The sequence below is a fragment of the Copadichromis virginalis genome, linkage group LG19 (genome assembly GCF_057382275.1).
Source record: "Copadichromis virginalis isolate Kocher_CV1m ecotype Utaka linkage group LG19, C_Virginalis_male_GT1.1, whole genome shotgun sequence".
Lineage (NCBI taxonomy): Eukaryota > Metazoa > Chordata > Actinopteri > Cichliformes > Cichlidae > Copadichromis > Copadichromis virginalis.
The window spans coordinates 7578488-7601357 of record NC_140636.1 but is presented as its reverse complement, the minus strand read 5'-3'; the positions used below and the strand labels follow the sequence as shown (position 1 = coordinate 7601357).

Genomic DNA, 22870 nt, shown 5'->3' with positions numbered 1-22870 from the left:
AACTACATTTGAAGTCTCCACACGCTGACTAGAGGAGAGAGGGGTCAAACCACTAACCTTCCGATCAGTAGATGCCCTGCTCTACCTCCTGAGCTACAGCCACCCAGTGTTGAACATGAGTAAACCCTCACTAGGTTTCGGATAAAGTGTACACTCACAAACCTGTCAAACCTGCATTTGAAACGCTGGCTACCATAGGAGTATAGTATTGAAACATGGCATTTGGGTCTTCTAAAGAAAATAGGAACATAAATAGTGCCATCATTGCCAGACCTGGCCCACATCTGGTTGACATACACCCTGCCATGACACCAGTCAGTCAGAAGTGCCAGCTTGGTGCCAGATCCGGGTCATACCCGTTTTCTATGAGTTTGGGCCAGATGGACCAAACCACAATCAGTCCAGATATGGCATGCCATCACATAAAGAGTGCTATCTATGCCAGGCCTGGCCTATATCTGGATGACATACGTCTTATCATGCCAAGAGTCAGCCAGCAGTGCCGGCTTAATACCAGATCTGGGCCAGACCTGCTTACTATGTGGGTAACCCTGGGAATCTTCACCATTAATAAGGAAGGGGCAGAACCTACAGATGACCTTAAAGATGTTGGAAGAATCATGAAGGTGTTAAAGTGCTTCATGACCACATAACATTGCAAATGCATTCGCCATTTTATTTAGCCTCATTTACTCATTGGTCTTGAGCTACCCCACAAAGCCTAAGTACACATTTGAGGTTTTACAAAAAATTGTGATGGAACTGGATGGAAACTGTCTCTCAACAAAAGATCTAGTTTGAACTGTTTGAATGAAGAGTTCAGACAAGAGATTTCAAGAAAACAGGGGAGCACTGAAAGACTGTTTAGTGTACCCTTGAAACCCTTGGACAAGGGTTTTTGTCCCAGACTATCAACACAACTGGAATATTTTGGATCCACACATTGAACTACTAATGGTCTTCGGAAATGATGTCTGAATATATTTTAGCAGACTTTTAAATTGTTCATATGAGGTTTTCATTTTATGTTGGTCAGGGAAGGGGGGGAAATATAAATGGAGACTGTAACAAAGATTGGCATGAAAAAGTGGGCAATAAGAGATGGACTGTGGTCCAGTCCGGTTATGTGGACCCTCAGCAAAGATGAATAATGTCAGAAACACCAGTTTTATTGTTTCACTGTGTTTTTTAATTTATGTATTTAATATAACTGAAAATGAATAAGAAACCAGTAACAGATGATAAAACACATTAACACACAGATTACATAATAACACAAACAATCATACTGGCAGTGATTGCTTGTACTAAATTAAAATCCATTAAGAATGCGGTATTTATTTAAGGTTATTTTTCTTTACACTTTCAGTTGGCATGCGCTTTTCAAACATTACTTTTAAACTATTTAATATAGCAGTTATTCCATTCACTCACTCACATCTTTAATAGTTTTTGAGCTGTTGGTGAAAAATGTGTTCATGACAGTGCAGATTTCACTCATTTTGTGTAAGTTTAAGCATGTAACGATTTGGTTATTTTTAATACAAAAAAGAGTTTGAAATCATGCTTTCATGCTATTTATGCCTTTTTTGTTGCTTTTTTTAAAAACTTATTCTTTTTAAACTGTATTTATTTTTTTAAAACTGTATTTATTCTTGTAGAGGCTGTAGAGGCAGGTGAGAAACAGTATTTCATTTCAGGCTGAGTAACACCATACGAAATGACAATAAACTTCTTGAGTCTTGAGTCTTGAAATTAAGTTAGACTTGTGTTTTTAAATGAACCACCCTATGTTGTGTAGCTTTCTGGATTTTATACTTATTGGACTACATACTTATTTACTATATAGGCTATACAGTACATAAAATCCAAATTTGCATGTTTTATATAACTGAAATGTTTAATTATATGGGCTAAAGAAAATAAGAAAGTTATAGAGTATATTTATATGAACCATGTGTATACTTACTGCATTTGATGTATTTTGACGATATATAATGCATATTACAGAATGTAACACCTGCATGTGTGTAAAAGCCTTTGATTTTGCTACCACATTCGATTTCCATGCCACCCTCATACCAGCCTAAGAAAATTTCTCTAGATCTGCCCCTGGAGAAGAATGTTCACTATTAGTGCTATATGGATTGATATTGCTACTATAGATGCTTAAGGGACTAGAAAGAGAGAGCATATTTCTCCTGTTTTGGCTTCCCTTCATTGGCTTCCTGTTAAATCCAGAATTGAATTCAAAATCCTGCTCCTCACATACAAGGTCTTAAATAATCAGGCCCCATCATATCTTAATGACCTTGTAGTACCATATCACCCTATTAGAGCACTTCGCTCTCGCTCTGCAGGCCTACTTGTTGTTCCTAGAGTATTTAAAAGTAGAATGGGAGGGAGAGCCTTCAGTTTTCAGGCCCCTCTTCTGTGGAACCAGCTTCCAGTTTGGATTCGGGAGACAGACACTATCTCTACTTTCAAGATTAGGCTTCAAACTTTCCTTTTTGCTAAAGCATATAGTTAGGGCTGGACCAGGTGACCCTGAATCCTCCCTTAGTTATGCTGGAATAGACGTAGGCTGCCGGGGGATTCCCATGATGCATTGAGTTTTTCCTTTCCAGTCACCTTTCTCACTCACTATGTGTTAATAGACCTCTCTGCATTGAATCATATCTGTTATTAACCTCTGTCTCTCTTCCACAGCATGTCTTTTATCCTGTCTTCCTTCTCTCACCCCAACCGGTCGCAGCAGATGGCCCCGCCCCTCCCTGAGCCTGGTTCTGCCGGAGGTTTCTTCCTGTTAAAAGGGAGTTTTTCCTTCCCACTGTCGCCAAAGTGCTTGCTCATAGGGGGTCATATGATTGTTGGGTTTTTCTCTGTATCTATGAAGCGCCTTGAGGCGACTTTTGTTGTGATTTGGCGCTATATAAATAAAATTGAATTGAATTGAATTAAGGCTGAGCTCATTTCAAATATTTCATACTCCTAATCAATTCCTCATATTCTATTAAATCAGTGCCTGTAGTGGCTGTTTTGTGAGGACCACATAACTCTGAAAAACAGCTGTTAAAAATTTCATTATTGGTCTACTGGAAAACGGAACTTTACTTTGATGATCTGCGTTCTTTCTTGTATTCTCTGTTAAACAGCACCAGAGTGAGACCTCTTCACTTTCTACTCTTCTCTGACGTGTGAGCTGACGTCGAGCTGGTGCCACGTCATCAGTCACTCCGTAACTAACAACATCAAACATGGCGGCGTCTGTCCGGGAGAAGCAGACAGGTTTGTTAAAATGTTTTCTTTCCTTCGTTAGCATTATATCAGGCGAAAGACAGCAGCGCTGACGGTCTGTGGAGAGGTCCACCAACCCGAAGTCTGACTGAGATACCATTCCCCCTCTTAAATAGCTGACAAACTAAACTACGCGCTAAACTAACAGGGGCTGAGCTACTTCATTAATGTTCCTGTTTCACTATTTATAGCGGAACTCGTTCATTTTTCCTATATTTACAGACACGTTAACTTGTCAACCACACTGTTAAATTATTTACCCAAAGTTAACCCGTCGTCCTGTCAGCTATCAGTGCTGCTAGCTCTACTACGGTAGAAATAGCTACGGATAGCTAGCCTCCTGCTAACTGTGAAGAAAGCCTTAAGCTATTTCTAGTTTCTAGCTTCATATACACTGGATGAATCCTCTCGTCATCATGTGATTATACTCTTATGGTTTCAGTAAGCTTTGTTGTTTGGATCAGTTTATTGTTGTATTGCTTTTTAATATTATTTATTAATATTAAATATTGGATGGACAGGAGAATGTGGATGTCTTATTCTTGCATATACTTTTTTTTATTCAAGTACATTTATTGAATATTTTTGTGGGCAGTCTGGTCAGTGAATAAAGAGATTTATCAATGTGTGATCTAGAGCTGCAGTGATTAGTGGGATTATCAAATCGATAGCTGGCAAAAAATAAAGCTAGCTGTTTACTGCAGTCCCAGAGGACTGCATTAGTAGTCTAGTTTCAAGTTAATAAATATTTTCTCTATGAAATGCTCAGAGAAATGTTTCCACACACTAAAATCACATCCTACAGAATTTCGTTTTTAGTCAAAAGTGCAACAGTTAGTCAATTATGATTATCATAGCAGATGGTCATTATTGATATTTTTAAGAAACAAATGTGACAAATAAAGCCTAAAATGCAAAGATTTTAGGCTTTATTTTGTCATATGGCATGCCATATCCCCAGGCTCGTTTCACTATTAAAAAAAAAAGCATGTTAAACCCTTGACATATTTCAGAAGAGTATTTGTTGAGATGTCTAAAACAATATTTTGATTACAGAAACAACTGCTTCTCAGTTAAGCTAGTATTAATGGAGCAGTATTTATTAGCCATGTGGATACTGATCTGGTTGTGTGTGCCCTAACATAAAAGTTTCTGTGTTGCATTTCTGCAGTCGCTTTGAAGCGAATGTTGAACTTCAATGCACCTCCTCTGAAGAACACTGCAGCTGAGCCAGTATGGAAGGTAAGTCACTTTGACAGTGCAGTAACTCAACAGGCGTCAAGGAAAAACATCCAGCCTGAAATCATGACTTAAATACTGAGACTCATACTCGCCGTGCATAAATGCTCAATGTCTTCAGAAAATGCAGTGTGCTGCATTGTGTGTTAAATCTTATTTAGGATTAACTCAGCCTCTTAAAATCCACATCCTGTGTTTCTAAGAGGAGTTGAAGGGACAGTGTACGTGCTTACTGTGTAATGAAGAATGTCATGCTTTTCAAGGTGAACTCAAAGTTTAATAAATAAATACATAATAATTCTATAGTTCACATAGGCCATGTAGTCAACCTAAGCCACAATGCTGGCAAATCAGCTGATGTCAGTGCCAGCCCACATCCCCAACTCAATCTTTCATGCTGTTAATCAGTGTATGTATGTATCAGTAGTTCACCCTCAGATCTGCATTCCACTAGCAATCACTGCGTTCACATGCCAGACTTTTCACACAGTGAAAGCAGTCACATAAATAAGTGTTGTGTGGTTTATCAGTAAGACTTTGTATTTGTGATTTCTGCCTGGGTCAGAAAAAGTCTTTTGATCTCTGCCTTTTCTGCAGGTGTTAATATATGACCGGTTTGGCCAAGACATCATCTCCCCACTGCTGTCTGTCAAAGAGCTACGAGACATGGGCATCACTCTGCATCTGTAGGACACACACACACACACACACACACACACACACACACACACACACACACACACACACACAGAGCTGTTTTAAGAGAACAGCAAAACAAAATATTACATAATCAAAAATAATCATAATCATCGGTAATCACCACAAAGCCAGCTGGTCACATGCTCCTCTCAGAGAAGGCACTGGAGAGTCACCTCAGCTGTTTACCTCGGTTTAAATATGCTGTGGTTTTGGCACCAAAACTTTCACACACTTTTTCTGAAATCAGTTGTGTATAACAAAAAACTTGCTGTTATATAATCATTATAGAAATTCATAAATAGATTCAAAATATGAATGAATTAATACATTTCTTCAGTTGAATCTGTGAAAATAATAATTGCTAAAAATGTTTCATTTTCCTAGCAAAATATAAAGAAACAAGAGTTTTGCACAACATTGTAGCAGTTGATTATGGGGCAGCTGTTTCCCAAATTTTACTTTTGTTTCGTTTTGCAGTTTTTAACAGAGAAAAAATTTTGTGTGTGTGTGTGTGTGTGTGTGTGTGTGTGTGTGTGTGTGTGTGTGTGTGTGTGTGTGTGTGTGTGTTCAGGCTGCTTCATTCAGACAGAGATCCTATTCCAGATGTTCCTGCTATTTATTTCGTCATGCCCACAGAGGAGAACATCGACAGGATTTGTCAGGTGATCGCACACAGTAACTCATTAAGCTGCACTCAGCTCTTTGCCTGAGTGCGTTTATCTACTCTGGGAATTACAGAAGAGTTCCTTTCAGAAGTTGCAGGACCAAAACCATGAGCTAAAAGACGCTAAAAGCTCAAATCATTTTTCAGTTATCCCGTTTAATTTTCATCTGTCATTAAAGTTTGGTAAAAACATTGACAATCCCAGCTTTATTCGTTTATTCGTCCGCCTTTCTGGAGCTTGACCTTTCCTTTTTATTGAGAAATGATTTATCATTTTTCTGTGTTTGTGTCATCTGTGAGGAAAGCTCACGGCTTTCCTTCTTAAATTTAAGCCCAAGTTTCTGTGTTTTTGTGATTTGATGAGTTCATTAACCTCCTAATGCCTCTTTAACTCTTGAACTCTTTAATTGCATGAATCTTTAATTTCTCTTTGCTATTTGGGTTGATTGTGCAAAATTTAATATTGTGGTCTAGACATCCCAAAATGTGATGTCCACATATGTGGACGACAGGTTCTTAGAGGTTAAAAATGCAGCAGCAAAATATTGTTATTATCATTTATCATCTTTTAGCAACTGATGATACTCAGCATCCCACACTGGAATATTTTCTGGATTTTTGTTGTCAGAATACTCTAATACAGAACTTGCTTGCAATAAAGAACCAAGTACTGCTGCTTGGTGTGGAGGGAAAACAGAACTTGATGAATTGATCCCGATTCTTAAAGGATGTCTTGGTTCTGTTGTGTCATGTCATTTTTTTTAAAATTGTGGCACATATAGTGTGGACACTTAGGGATGATCTTGAGCTCTGGAAACATTTTTGTTGATTATTTAACGATCCAATAATCAGTACTTGTCAGACTGAGATATTTTGGCCTACTACGCACTAATTTTTAGAAATGCAGTGTTCATCATATTCGCAATCTCATCATTGTGTGTGTGTGTGTGCGTGTGTGTGTGTCTGTGTGTGTGTGTAGGACTTGAGGAACCAGCTGTATGAGTCATACTATCTGAACTTCATCTCTGCCATCAGTAGAAGTAAATTGGAGGACATTGCCAGTGCCGCATTGGCTGCTAACGCTGTTACCCAAGTCACCAAGGTTACGTTCTTTCTGTGTTTATGAAGCACTCCTTTTTGGTGCAGTGACAACTAAATAAATGTTTAAAATGCAAAAATATTTCAATAAGGCAATGACAATTTATTAAATAACAAAAAAATTAGCAACATTTGACAAATGTAAATATTAAAAGGTTTATTTGATTTTTTTACTTTTGCTTTTATTACTATCATTATTATTATTATTATTGCTAGATTGTGGTCATTATTTTTGCTTCCTTCTCTTTGCAACCTTGCGGGATAATTTATATCAGCTCAGTAACACAGGTTTTGTAATAGATTCACCGAGCAGGTGTAACATTATTGTGTCCAGCACTAATTAATCAGGCTGATATCTGTTTGTGTTTCAGGTGTTTGATCAGTATCTAAACTTTATCACTTTGGAAGATGATATGTTCATCCTCTGCCATCAAAATAAGGAGCTCATTTCCTACCATGGTAAAACAAAGACACACACACACACACACACACACACCTTTCTGTCTTTGTGATCTAAATCTACAGTTTCCCGTTATTTCTACAACTCTGATTTTCCTCTGACAGAGTGATTGGAACAGATACTCTTTTGTCACAAAAAACATTCATGAAGTTTGGTTCTCTTATGACTTTATTATGGGTTAACAGAAAAAAGTGATCACATCTGCTGGGTCAAAAATATACATACAGCAACATGAATTAGCAATTTTGGTGACTTAGAAAGTTGTCAGTGAAATGAGCTTCATAGCATAGCCTCTTAACTTCTTGTGAGTGATTATGAGTGACTACAGCTGGTGACTTCTCTGAGGCCAGTTAAATAGGGCTCATTGGATACAAACGCTACAATGGGGACAGTCAAAGGAGCTCAGCATGGACCAAATTATTGACTTGAACAAGTCAGGAAAGTCACTTGGGGCCATTTCAAAGCAGCTGCAGGTCCCAAAAGCAACAGTGCAAACAATTGTTTGTAAGTATAAAGTGCATGGCACTGTTTTGTCACTGCCACGATCAGAAAAAAAACGCAAGCTGTCATCTGCTGCTGAGGGAAAAATGGTCTGGAGGGTGAAGAGTCAACCGAGAATCACCAAAAAGCATATCTGCCAAGAATTAGAAGCTGCTGGAACACAGGTGTCATTGTCCACAGTCAAACGTGTTTTGCATCTCCATGGACTGAGAGGCTGCCGTGCAAGAAGGAAGCCCTTGCTCCAAAAGCAGCACCTTAAGGCTCGACTGAAGTTTGCTGCTGATCACATGGACAAAGATAAGACCTTCTGGAGGAAAGTTCTATGGTCAGACGAAACAAAAATCTAGCTTTTTGGCCACAATGCCCAGCAATATGTTTGGAGGAGAAAAGGTGAGGCCTTTAACCCCAAGAACACCATGCCTACAATCAAGCATGGTGGTGGTAGTTTGATCCTGTGGGGCTGTTTTGCTGCCAATGGAACTGGTGCTTTACAGAGAGTAAATGGGATAATGAAGAAGGAGGATTACCTTCAAATTCTTCAACATAACCTAAAATCATCAGCCCGACGGTTGGGTCTTGGGCGCAGTTGGGTGTTCCAACAGGACAGTGACCCCAAACACACATCAGAAGTGGTAAAGGAATGGCTAAATCAGGCTAGAATAAGGGTTTTAGAATGGCCTTCCCAAAGTCCTGACTTAAAGCTCATTAAAAACATGGGGACAATGCTGAAGAAACAAGTCCATGTCAGAAAGCCATCAAATTTAACTGAACTGCACCAATTCTGTCAAGAGGAGTGGTCAAAGATTCAACCAGAAGCTTGTGGATGGCTACCAAAAGCACCTAATTGAAGTGAAAATGGCTAAGGGACATGTAACCAAACATTAGCACTGCTGTATGTATATTTTTGACCCAGCAGATGTGATCACTTTTTTCTGTTAACCCATAATAAAGTCATAAGAGAACCAAACTTCATGAATGTTTTTTGTGATAAAGAAGTATCTGTTCCAATCACTCTATCAGAGGAAAATCAGAGTTGTAGAAATAACAGGAAACTCAAGAGAGCCTTGATATTATGTTCTTTACAAGTGCATGTAAACTTTTGACCACAACTGTAAGTTGAAGCTTAAAACCAAATCTGAAGCTTCAAACAGCATTTTGATGTTGTGAGGTTTTTAGATGTATATTATTGTTTTCTAATAAAATAATTTATTTGAAACATTTTATTGAGTCACGTTTCAAAGTGCTTCACGGAAGAAGCTAAATAGGAAGATCAGAAAATCAAGTGACAATATAAGAGATAAAAGTATATGATAGTGATGTACACACACGAAGAAGTCCTTCAAAAGTACTTGGCAATCCATAGTTGTCATGCCAGACTTGGTGGGCAAAACAGTTCAGCAGTTCTTTATTCTCCAGCCCTCCTTTGAATATCTTTGAGTTTAAAAATGCCAGATAGTTACTGTGCTATTGAATGCACTACTCACTATGTATTTATAACTGTCAGAGGGGCGTAGAGTATGGCACCAACATGTGAGCATACATCTCCTAACCCTTTCCTACGGGTTTACCTGACCTGGAAAAATACTCACTCAGCTTTACTGTTATGACACAGCATTTATGAGATAAATGAATACTATAGGAACTTTTTTTCTGAAAGTCCAAGTCAACAAAATGTAAGATTTACGTGTGGCAGTTTGTTTAATCTAGCTATGTAGCACTTACCTGTGTTTTAATGAACAATTTAATGCTCCTCACCCCCCACGTGGTGGCATTATTTCATCCAAATATACATTTACAGAAACCAGAGAGCTCCAGTACAGCACCCACAGCCTGAGGACAAGATGTTTTGACAACATAATTTTTCCCCTCCCTTTCCAAACCAGTGAGCACTGTCAGTAGCAGATGTCACAGCCACAGCAATTGCTTTTTCTCCAGCACAGTTTGCAGCAAATTGCAGACCGCAAACCTTAGTAAATTGGGTTTGTGCGATTCATTTATACTGTTCTTCTAAAAACTTTTGCCCTCTCAAGCGGAAACATATGTATGGAAATACATGGAATTAAAGTACAAAACACAACGTGTTGCTTTAGGAAATTCTGACAGGACCTTTTTTTGGTCATCATTTTTGTGGGTCTTGTTTTTTTGAGTTATTATGATAAAAGCAGCCAGGAGATGACAGCAAAGTAGAACAGAGCAGGGTAAGGGCAAATACTACAAATAACCCGGAGCACATTAGAACCTGGACCGCTGTGTTCACTTCATGGCATATACATCACCTGCTTGGCACTAGGGCTGCCACAAACGATTATTTTGATAGTCGACTAGTCACCGATTATTTTTGCGATTAGTCGACTAATCAGATCATCATCCATTAGACGTAAAACTACAGCTTATTGCACCAGCAGCATCTGCTCTTATATAACTATCATTAGCTTACAGCTTTAAGTGTTTAAGGTCTGTGCTAACTAAAAATAAAGACAAGATGATAGTTTATTAAATTTTAATGAAATTTGCAGATTGTTTCAGTGAAGTTTAATAAACTCCTTGCCATCTAAAATATAACAGGACACTGGAGTATATTCTGGAGCATCTCACACTTCTGATAATCAGTTGTCTGCTTGACGTTTATTCAGCTGTGTAAAAACTATAACTTTAATCTCAGACAAACTGATTTACTCAGGAACAAATAAAATACTAAAAAAAAAAAAGCCAAACAATAACATTTTAAGTTATCTAAGTGACTCATATATATTTAACCTGAGTAGCGAAAGACGGCGGTGGGTTTGAAAACGATTTGCGGGGAGTCCGGTGTTCTCAGGGCGCTAGTGAGCCTTGCCCCCGGTTCGCTAACGAGCTAGTGGGTAACAGATGTCTCCGAAAACGTCGGAGCGCTTTTGAAAATATGTGGTGTCCTGATAAACTGAGCAGATATTTGAGGTTTACACAGCTACATTCTCGCCTGAAAATATGTTAAACGTTTATTTTGTGACCCAGAAAGAATAATAAGAGTAACATTAAAACTAACTAGCTGCCGCCATTGTTGGAAACTGCGCTGGGCCGCGCTATGAATTCTGGGACACAGTTGCTTCTTCTTCTTCTTCTTCTTCTTCGGGGTTTAACGGTAGCTGACATCCTTGTACATGCAATGCTGCCATCTTCTGTTTCAGTCCGTTATTACACTCTTAAATCCTGCCACTTATTCCTGCGTCTTTTGTGATCTTACAAAGTTTCAAACGACGCGTCGACTATTAAATCAGTCGTCGACGATTTTGATAGTCGACGTAATCGTGACTAGTCGACAAATCGTGGCAGCCCTACTTGGCACACTGAGCTAAACAATGACCCTAACACTAAAAGAGGGTTACATGCTGGTGCAGACCATTAGCAAATCTGTCCCCGAGACTACTGAGGTGCCTTCACCTGCCTCGTCTGAAATCATTATTTCACTTATCCATTTAAATCTACTTAGATTTAATTGAAGTGTAATAATATTTTAATTTAAAGGTTCTGCTAAAATATCAGCAGGATATTTCACATTGCAGAAGTAGTTTGTGATGAACTGATCTAAGATTGTGACAAATGGTGGTTTATTGCACATAATTCAGTATAAACCTGAAATCCATGTATTAAGAGTTAAGCTATCAGGTGTGTAGATTAGCAAAAGAACACAACACATTATGTGTCATAAAACCCTGATGGATATGTATGTGTAAAGAGGAGTATCTTGTCTTGTATTTCATATTATGTGTACTGACATTTATTAAATTCAAAGGAAATAGTATGACATACAGACAGCTTTAGTCACTGAAACTTGAATGACCAACACAAACACACTTATATATATATATAGTGAGCATAGCTTCCTATACTAGACGTAATATAATGACTAGAAGAGACATGTTGTTTTAGCTGCCACCTTTTCTACTTAAATAAACACAGAGTAAGTGTTTCTGCTTTGCCTGTTTTTTCACTCCTGTGCAGCCATCAACAGGGCAGACATCCAGGACACAGACATGGAGGCCATCATGGACACCATTGTAGACAGTCTTTTCTGTTTCTTCGTCACTCTTGGTGAGTGTGGCTCATAGAATGACAGCCAAGGCAAATATCTGATATCTGTGTGCTTACAAATTCACCTGGATTTCACAATGTTTATTTTTTTAGCTGAAGCATTTTTTTTTCAGTTGGGTGTGTTACTGTTACAGTCCACTAGATGGTAATACAATCTTTTTTTATTATCGGGGTAAAAACTCCTCAACTTGTCAAACTCCCTCGACTCTGTCAAAACCACAGTAGCTTTGCTAGTTTACAGTAAGGACAAATTGGCACAATACCACAGTGGCCAAAGTATGTAGATGGGAGTGGAAATCTCTTAGTTTTCTGTTAACGATTTATAATCACAAATGCAATCAGTCCTCTTCACTAATGTAGTATATACAGTAATACTGTTTCACACATGGCAATTTAGATCAGTGAAAACCAGCCAAAGAAGAATGAATAAGCTTTTCATGTAATGGTGAACTCTTTTGTCAGAATTTTCTGGGGATTGTGTAGGTTGGGACAGCTATTCACTGGGTCGATCTGAAAGTTCAGTTAGAAAGTTAGACTAACTCTCTGACTCTGTCAGTAAAACTGACCTTTTAGAGTCAATTTTTCTTTGTAAAACTGGTCTCAACATTTTTAGACCACAATAGTCAGTATAGTATTTGAAGGTTTTTTTGACAACCTTAAGTTACCTGTAACTCACTATTTGCACATCATTCTTATTAAATAGTGGCTCAACATTGAACCAAGTAGTGATGCTTCATTGGAAGAAAACATCTCTCTGAATTCTATTTGTCTGTAAACCATTTTAACCTTCTAATTTAGGGATTCTGTTGATAAAGATGTGTATCTCTTTGGCAATTGGCATTATTATTTTTTTTGTTGTTGTTAAGTTTAATGAGACTTCATTAAAGTGTATTGTTGTTGACCAGGTGCGGTTCCGATCATCCGCTGTCCTAGAGGAAACGCAGCAGAAATGGTTGCTGTGGTGAGTCCACTCTAACATGTAAAAACTGCTCATTGTATCTCAAAGTATTCCTTCCACTGCCCACCTATGACCTCAGTTGAAACTAGCAGAGTCCCATCCCCACTATATTGCATGTTGATGGGAACCTGCTCTTCCTCTCCTGAGTCGTTTGCCAGAAACATTTCAAGGCCGACCAAAAGTCTTGCTCTGTGACCTCAACGAACTCTTCCCACACCCCAGTTTTTGCCTTGGCTGCTGCCTTGGCTGCTGCCTTGGCTGCGCTCCGCTTAGCTTGCCGGTACCTGTCAGTATCCTCCGGAGTCCCTCAAGTTAACCATGTTTAATAGGACGACTCCTTTAGCTTGAAAGCTCTCTTCACCTCCAGTGTCTACTATCTGGTTTGGGAGTTACCACCACAACAGGCACCATCCCCCTTGCAGCCGCTGCTCCGTACAGCCATGTCAGCAATGGAAGTACAGAACATGTTCCACTCAGATTCAGTGGCCTCAAGTACTAGCCCAGACTCCTCCTCCACTAGCTACCTATTCCAGTTACCCAAAGCAGAGTTTCAGCAACTGGGGATCGGACCATGGTCTCTGGCTTCAAATGTTACCAAATCCACATTCCACTGGATCTCTATTACCCCTTCTACAGGTGGTGGGTCCATAGAAGGGGTGGCCCATATGGCTTATTTAGGCTGAGCCCTTCCAGGCCCCAAGGGCTAACACCCAATCACTATATGCACGTTGATCCCCCTGGGCCTAGCTCCAACAAGAGGTTGCTCAGAAACCCAAATCTGGTTGTTTTGTTTTGTTGTTTTTGTGAACTGGAACAACATTTAGGTGAATAGTTTGTTTTAAAAAAAATCATCCCTATGAATACCAGCATCCAAGATTTCCAACAAAAATAACACATTGGACAGAAAAATATTAAAGGCATTCACTTTAGTCATTATAATTTTGTGGAAATAGGAATGCTTTGTGTTGAATTGTGTACTTGTTTGTGTAGAAACTGGACAAAAAGCTCCGTGAGAACCTGCGTGATGCCAGAAACAGTCTGTTCACAGGAGACAGCATGACTGCTGGACAGTTCAGGTCAGCATTCTTAACGAATATGTTAGTTTCTGCAAAATTATAAATATTGGGAATATAAATCAGGTGATGCCATTTTTTCTTCTTTGTTTCAGTTATTATTTTAGTCTGTACCATTCTCATTCTGTAGTGTTGCTCAACTAGCATTAGCATGAGGAGTTAAATGGTAGAAAAACACACAGTATATACTGTATGTATTTATATTAGAGGAAGATCTAGATCGACTTTCAACATGTTAACATTAATGTTAACATTGACAATATTGCTTTAGATATCCACTGAATAAAAGGTAATCAGTATGGTTTACTTTAGTTTTTGAGTCCATGTGAGACTCTATCTCCCATCATGCAATATTTTTTCTCTGCCAGTTTAAATATTGGCCCTGTGTTTAACCACGCTCAGCAGTATTATACTCTCCCCTCTAGCTTTCAGAGACCCCTGTTTGTCCTGGTAGATCGTAATGTGGACATGGCCACGCCCCTCCATCACACCTGGACCTACCAGGCGCTGATTCATGATGTGCTGGTAAGAAGTCACCTGTCTGAGAATGACCAGAAATACTTCTGCTTTTCCTTTTGTCTTTGAAGCTGCAAAACCATGTGGTACACAACAAATTTCATGGTGCCATCACCATCACAAACACAGTAGAGTCCATTTCATTGGCTGGATTCAGTGAAGGCGATTCCTAGCAGACTACAAACAGCTACAGCCTCTTTTGTTAGCACACCTGTCAATCAAAGAAGCCACTGCCATAACTTTAAACTTTCCAATATTCCATTGGATGAGTTTTTTAAAAAAGAAAGCAGTTATCCATTATTCAATTTTTAAGTGGGAAACTATCTATAGAGACCAAAACCTTTAACAAGTACTGGGCTGAAAACATTCTGTTTTTTGTCCTAAATTTGGACATTTTAAGATGGGGATTGGGGTCTGTGGGGATTAAATCGCTTCTGGAGTCAAACTCAATTGACTTTTAGAGAAACAGTAACTTTTAGCATGTCACTGGCCTCATTTTTCAGTCTCTGCTTGGTCTCTGACAAATGCTTCACAATTAGGGAAAATAAAAATGGAGCCGTTTTGCTTTCAGTTCTCAATGGTCATTTGAGTTTTGATGCTACTCAGTGCAGCATGTCAAAAGATTCTGTTACAAAAGAAGATTAAAGTTGTGTTAAGTTTGGGAATTCTAATTTCCATATAGTACGGAGAAATGAATGGACGATTCTTAGATTTCTCTACTGCGCTCATAGCTCCCATGGGTTAGCGACCTACCATCATTTTTCCTATGCTCTGTCCCTCCTCCTTGATACAAGCCCACAACACAAAGTCTGAAACTGACAAAAATCTAATTTGTAGCCGAAAAAAATTGAAACTGTTAAAAAAAAAGAAAAGAAAAAAGATTAGCATTAAAAAAACATTTCATTTTTTTCATATTAAGTGCACTTGATTATCTGCCCCTGACTATTATTTACCCCTTTAATTTCTATGGAAGCAGAAACGGTGTACCTAATTTCTAATATACTACTTTGGCATCTTGGCTTAATTTTTGTTAAATAATAAACGGGTGTAGTGTGTTGTATTTTTCAGTGGCTGTATTTAGCTGATTTTAAGAACTGCTAAGGACTGGATGTTTTTATTAATGTCCTAATATATAAAACCTTAGAACTGAAGGAGGGTGTATTTTGTTTTTCAGATGACTGTACGCACATTATGGGGGCTTACTGAATCATAGTCACATTTATATGACTGTCAGAAACACATATCCCCATGTTCCCACAATGCACACAAATTCTCACACTAATTCTTGCCAGAGTGCTGTCAACTAGTGAGGTGTTGAGGTTAATACTGACAGCACTGGAATGTAGAGGTGAATGATGTATTATGTAATCAACACACACACACACAAATGTGCTTGCTCTCATAAAAGTTCAGCTTTTGCTAATAAAGCCCATAAACCATCACTCTTAAGGAGTCATTTGGTCTCATATTTATTCTTTATCACTTTCTCTTCAGAAAGTGTGTTAAGATTTTTAGAAAGTCAGATTTTTACATATCTGGTTAATATAGCACAAATAAACTTCTAGATCTGATCTGATTAATATGGGTAAGGCAGACCTCATTGCTGGATAGTGTAGGCGTCTATGAAAGCTGCTAGACAATACAAATAAAAAGTGTATATAAATGATAAAAGTAGCGTCAGAAGTTATCTCATCTAGCCTGCCTGACTTATGGATGTTATTAGTCAATTTTAGCTTAGTTTGTGTGGGAGTTATTTTGAAATTAGCATCTTGAAAGAAGTCTGAATCAGACACTTTACTATAACTTTTGAACATACTGATTTTTTGTTGGAAGATAAAAAGAAAAAGTGTCAGCCTGCTTTAGGATGGATTTCTGTTTGTGGCCTTGTTTTGCCAGTAAGTGCTGCATCAGTCCAGATGGCAGCATTGCCGACTCCACATCTCCGTCTCTATTTCCTGTAAACGTGACCACGCCCCCCCAACAGGAGACTGGATTGTAACACCAAGTGTTTGTTACTATGCCTCCTCTGTTTTCATGGTAACAATAATATTATGGTTCTTCTCAGCGTTTGGCGCCATTTAGTGTACTGGAATTAGCAACGATGTGCTGTAGGAAAGATTGTCTTTGCTCTGTAGCTCATTCCAATTTTCTTTAGCACACCAATACTTCTTCTCGGAATAGCTTTCCTGGATTCTTGATCAGGTTTTATAATAAAAAAATATATTCCAGAAAACTGGATTAGTTTTAGTTCTGTGATGAGCTCTAACATACCAAAATAACCGACTAACAGCAATAATCATAGCACTTGGACAAAATATTAGCCAACAATACTTAAAAAAAAAATGTTTTCCTGTGTCCACCAGGACTTCCATCTGAACAGGGTGGTGATGGAGGAGGGTATGGGGGCAGAGCCATCAGCTGGTGCTAGACCAAAGAAGAAGAGCAGGAAGACCTATGACTTGACTGCCGCTGACAAGTTCTGGCAGAAACACAAGGGCAGGTCAGTTCCCAAAGAGGTGGTGTTTTGTTTCAGTCTAGATCATCATCATTTAGAGTAAAAATGCTAACAACTCTAAATTAAACTTCATTCTTAAGAGGACTTCTTTGTTTTGTATGATGTTAAATGAAATATCTTTGACTTTTATGACATTTTTATTTTAGAAAATCTTTTTGGCTGTTTTCTGGCACCTGTTTTGAAATCTTTTAACAGAATAATCAGCAGAATAATCATAGAATTAAATTACATGTTGTTTCCCATATATTAGTTGTTCATTCATCTGTGAACATGTGAAAGCCTCTTTTCAGATTTTGCAAGTTTAAGTGCAACTAATATGTGTAAGATATAATTGAATGCATCCTTATAGTCCTGGTATTAAAGCTCAGTAACCGCTGAAAGTGCTTTTTACTGAACAATAAAAGCTAGGGCATTGACCAAATATTGAATGGACAGATGACCGCGTTAACGTGTGCTAATCCACCATCACGATTAACACGCTTTAAGTTTTTAACGCAATTAACCCATCTGGAGCGCAGAATAGACAAACTGCCCGAAATGCGTTGACAGAGACATTTCAAGGATTTTGAGTCATTCTGCACACCTGATTGGTTTATTGCATAAAAAATTTTAAGGTGACGGATTAATGCGAGTTAACATTAACAGCCCTACAATTTATCTTAACTTGGCACAGAAATGTGGGATTTGGGGCTAAATATTATTTGGACTAGGCATACCATTCCTGACATGTTTAAGGCCAGGATGCCACACTTCTTGGCCGTATTGATAGTGTTCATTTTAATCTCCTGGTTTTCCAGTACAGACATGACTTTTAAGGAAAGTTGATAAATTTTCAGTAGCGTTGGGAAGGTTAATATTCCCAACGCTTTAGGTCCCATTTTTACTTTTCTAAAATCTGTATTTAATTTAAACAGACGACAGCAAAAACCTTTGTGTTACTATTTCTGGAGTCACACTGGAATAACTACAACAATGTTCAAACATTTTGCTATTTAAATTTGTATTGAGGAAGTGCTTTATTAGGTGCCAAACAGTAATAGGGTGTATGGATGTGTGTGTATCAGAACATTATAACATTGGTCTCTATGCTGATGATGTCTGAGTTTATCTGACTAACACTTCATCTTCTTTAGTGCCTTTTTCTTTTCTTTTTATTATACTGAATATCATTATAATATGGTTATTATAATTGGTTGTTTGTTACAGTCCATTCCCAGAGGTTGCAGAGTCAGTTCAGGAGGAGCTGGACACGTATAGAGCGCAGGAGGATGAAGTCAAACGGTTGAAAAGTATCATGGTAAGACTCACATATACAGCATGAGACTCAGTATGGTACAATCCAGCTCCAGTTTCACAGTGTTTGAGGCTTTGTCTGAGTCACAAAGTTAAGTCATATTCAGAGGTCAGTCACATCAGTTTTGAGTTTCAAGTCTAAGGTGATATGTCCAAGTTTATGTCCCAAGTTTTCAAGAGAATTTCCAGATCCCATGTCTAACCATCTGCTGTTGTACTTCAAGAAATTTAAGATGATATTGCATGGCAATCAAGGTTATAATCACAATACCTTACATGAAGACTATATGGCAGATTAGTCCTGATGCAGTCCTATTTAAGGCGGTTGTAAACACTACAGCATGATTTTGCATGCTACTTCTTGTGATGTCTGTTCTGACTGCAGGGCTTAGAGGGGGAAGATGAAGGAGCCATCAGCATGCTTTCAGACAACACAGCGAAGCTAACCTCTGCTGTCAGGTAATGAACAACACAGGGTAATTTAAATACAGTGGGGCAAAAAAGTATTTAGTCAGCCACCGAAACAATGAAAACTAAATTGCAAAAAACTGACAAATTGTGGATTTTAAGTAATCTAAATTTAAAATTTATGATACCTTTTATCTGAATCAGAACTCACAAACAATGACAATGGTAACCAACTGGACATAATCTGGTTATAATCTTGCACATACAGTGGGGCAAAAAAGTATTTAGTCAGCCACCGATTGTGCAAGTTCCCCCACCTAAAATGATGACAGAGGTCAGTAATTTGCACCAGAGGTACACTTCAACTGTGAGAGACAGAATGTGAAAAAAAAATCCATGAATCCACATGGTAGGATTTGTAAAGAATTTATTCGTAAATCAGGGTGGAAAATAAGTATTTGGTCAATAACAAAAATACAACTCAATACTTTGTAACATAACCTTTGTTGGCAATAACAGAGGTCAAACATTTACTATAGGTCTTTACCAGGTTTGCACACACAGTAGCTGGTATTTTGGCCCATTCCTCCATGCAGATCTTCTCGAGAGCAGTGATGTTTTGGGGCTGTCGCCGAGCAACACGGACTTTCAACTCCCGCCACAGATTTTCTATGGGGTTGAGGTCTGGAGACTGGCTAGGCCACTCCAGGACTTTCAAATGCTTCTTACGGAGCCACTCCTTTGTTGCCCGGGCGGTGTGTTTTGGATCATTGTCATGTTGGAAGACCCAGCCTCGTTTCATCTTCAAAGTTCTCACTGATGGAAGGAGGTTTTGGCTCAAAATCTCACGATACATGGCCCCATTCATTCTGTCCTTAACACGGATCAGTCGTCCTGTCCCCTTGGCAGAAAAACAGCTCCATAGCATGATGTTTCCACCCCCATGCTTCACAGTAGGTATGGTGTTCTTGGGATGCAACTCAGTATTCTTCTTCCTCCAAACACGACGAGTTGAGTTTATACCAAAAAGTTCTACTTTGGTTTCATCTGACCACATGACATTCTCCCAATCCTCTGCTGTATCATCCATGTGCTCTCTGGCAAACTTCAGACGGGCCTGGACATGCACTGGCTTCAGCAGCGGAACACGTCTGGCACTGCGGGATTTGATTCCCTGCCGTTGTAGTGTGTTACTGATGGTGACCTTTGTTACTTTGGTCCCAGCTCTCTGCAGGTCATTCACCAGGTCCCCCCGTGTGGTTCTGGGATCTTTGCTCACCGTTCTCATGATCATTTCGACCCCACGGGATGAGATCTTGCGTGGAGCCCCAGATCGTGGGAGATTATCAGTGGTCTTGTATGTCTTCCATTTTCTGATGATTGCTCCCACAGTTGATTTTTTCACACCAAGCTGCTTGCCTATTGTAGATTCACTCTTCCCAGTCTGGTGCAGGTCTACAATACTTTTCCTGGTGTCCTTCGAAAGCTCTTTGGTCTTGGCCATGGCGGAGTTTGGAGTCTGACTGTTTGAGGCTGTGGACAGGTGTCTTTTATACAGATGATGAGTTCAAACAGGTGCCATTCATACAGGTAATGAGTGGGGGACAGAAAAGCTTCTTACAGAAGACGTTACAGGTCTGTGAGAGCCAGAGATTTTCCTTGTTTGAGGTGACCAAATACTTATTTTCCACCCTAATTTACGAATAAATTCTTTACAAATCCTACCATGTGGATTCATGGATTTTTTTTTCACATTCTGTCTCTCACAGTTGAAGTGTACCTCTGGTGCAAATTACTGACCTCTGTCATCATTTTAAGTGGGGGAACTTGCACAATCGGTGGCTGACTAAATACTTTTTTGCCCCACTGTATATACACAATGTATGCAAAACGACTCTCCCTCTGAACTGCATCAAAACAAGCATAGGTCATTTTAAAATCAGCCCTTTCAAATATAAACCTTACATGAATGACGTTCCTCATCATAAAAACGAAACAAAAAATATGTGTATTTACAATGGTTCTTTGGGTTTAAGGTGTCCCAGTGTTTTATTGCTCAGACAGACAGGCTGATATTTTATGGCCTAAAAAAAAAATCATCGTCATACTGGCTCCATAGTTCTGAGTGGAAGAAAAGTTTACACCACAGTGCAGGTTGTCCCTGAGTCATGCACTCAGTGAATGAGGTGAAATTATGGTTAAATGGTTCAAAAGTGAACACAGAGCTTTTTATTTAACCCCTTTCACTGAATGTCTTTGGTTTTGCGTCAGTCTGTTTCTCAACAACAAAGAAATTATTTCCATGAACTTAAGAGGACAGATGAGTACTGATGCAGGGAACATCTGATTTAAGTTTTGGTTTGTGAGATTTCCATAAAATAAAGCTCTGTGTGTGTGTGTGTGTGTGTGTGTGTGTGTGTGTGTGTGTGTGTGTGTGTGTGTGTGTGTGTGTGTGTGTGTGTGTGTGTGTGTGTGTGTGTGTGTGTGTCACACTGTCTAAAACAGCCTTGTAGTTGCAAATTCTTTACAGACTTGGGTACAATAAGAGTTTTGACCATATGATAGGTAATAAAATGCAGACTGAGTTTTATTTGTCTTGTTTTTGACATTTTTTGTACCTTCTGCAGCTCTCTGCCAGAGCTGTTGGAAAAGAAAAGACTGATTGATCTGCACACCAATGTTGCCACAGCAGTGCTTGACCACATCAAGGTATACAGTAGTTTCCAGAAACTGAGGTTCAATTTAAGTGCCACACACCCAAAGACTATGTACTATAAAATGAGTTTATAAAACTCTAATATTACATTGGACTTGAAGGTTGACAGTTCAGTTGAGTTGAAAAACTGATTGCTTGGCTTGTTTAAACAAATGGGGGCACTGTTGTCACCAGATGACAGATTGCAGACGTGGCTGGGTCAATTACTGGAGCTAACCAATCACTAGCAAGTTAGTTACTAGCAAGAATATAATGAAGCAAGGAAAAATGTTCTTTTAGATAATATTTAAAAACAAAGGGCTCTAGAAATTTGAGAACCTCTGCTGGATCATATAGGAATGGTGAATAGTCAGAAGATGGAGTATTTGTGTTTCTTGTTATCTTGAACATAATCTATTCTCCATTAAAAGTCAAACATAAAGTACAGTGACATCATACCTTTGCTAAAAGTCATCCACCCTTTGTAATACGGGTTGCTTGTTAGGTGGACCCAGTATCACTGAAGTTTCTCCTCAAATTACAGTTACTTCACTTTACAGGCTAGGCCTGCTAGCATTGGAAACATGTTACCATTACAAAACAGTGCACTAATATGTATAAAGATAAGAAGTGTTTACTGGATGGTTTACAGCAGTACCAGTGCACTGAAAATACAATACAGAGTGTGAATATAGTGTTTGTTGTACTGATTTTATGCTCTTTGTGTCCTCAGAGTCGGAAATTGGATGTTTACTTTGAATTTGAAGAGAAACTGATGAGCAAGTCAACTTTAGACAAATCCCTTTTGGACATCATCAGTGACCCAGATGGTACACACACAAACACACACACATAAACACACTCACATGCAGGTACTTAATTATCATATACCATACTGGGATAAGTGCAAAATCTGTAACTGCAGGGTTATTTTAAATGTTGTTTTAATTGTATTTGTTTATATTCAGCAAGCATGTATTACAGAGACAGAATAAACTGAATAAGCTGTGTGTAAACGTGTGTGTTTGTCAGCTGGCACTCCAGAAGACAAAATGAGACTTTTCCTCATCTACTACATCACTGCACAGCAGGCTCCTTCAGAGGTAACACACCCACCGACACTAATTCATAAAATGTCAGGGTAAACACTTTAGTAGTATTAAAAGGTTGGGAAAGGGGGGGTGTAAAACGTGCCGCTGTAAAGGTCAGAAAACCAAGTTATTTAAAGTAGATTAGACCTGAGTGTTGTGTGGCCTGTGGGCCACGTCTGGCCTATTTGTTCTTGCCTGAATGAGGTTAGCGGAAAATTAGGATTCAGGTGTAACGTCATGCAGCTTGTCCCATTTCAGTGTGTGTTCTTTCATTTTAAAGGTGGCTGGTATT

At 38.8% G+C, this 22870-nt stretch overlaps 1 protein-coding gene across 1 annotated transcript in view; it reads left to right on the top strand.

Moving 5' to 3' along the window:
- The first annotated feature begins 3203 nt into the window (after nt 1–3203).
- scfd1 (sec1 family domain containing 1) overlaps nt 3204–22870 on the top strand; it is a 37946-nt gene continuing 18279 nt past the window's right edge. Inside the window, exons 1-16 of the mRNA XM_085440804.1 lie at nt 3204–3288; nt 4469–4539; nt 5134–5222; nt 5807–5897; nt 6879–7001; nt 7369–7456; nt 11940–12029; nt 12935–12990; nt 13978–14063; nt 14486–14585; nt 16940–17076; nt 18298–18388; nt 18770–18843; nt 21420–21501; nt 22221–22317; nt 22520–22590. Coding sequence (XP_085296930.1) covers nt 3258–3288; nt 4469–4539; nt 5134–5222; nt 5807–5897; nt 6879–7001; nt 7369–7456; nt 11940–12029; nt 12935–12990; nt 13978–14063; nt 14486–14585; nt 16940–17076; nt 18298–18388; nt 18770–18843; nt 21420–21501; nt 22221–22317; nt 22520–22590 — 1377 coding nt within the window. The 5' untranslated portion in view covers nt 3204–3257. The remainder of the gene's footprint in view (nt 3289–4468; nt 4540–5133; nt 5223–5806; nt 5898–6878; nt 7002–7368; nt 7457–11939; nt 12030–12934; nt 12991–13977; nt 14064–14485; nt 14586–16939; nt 17077–18297; nt 18389–18769; nt 18844–21419; nt 21502–22220; nt 22318–22519; nt 22591–22870) is intronic.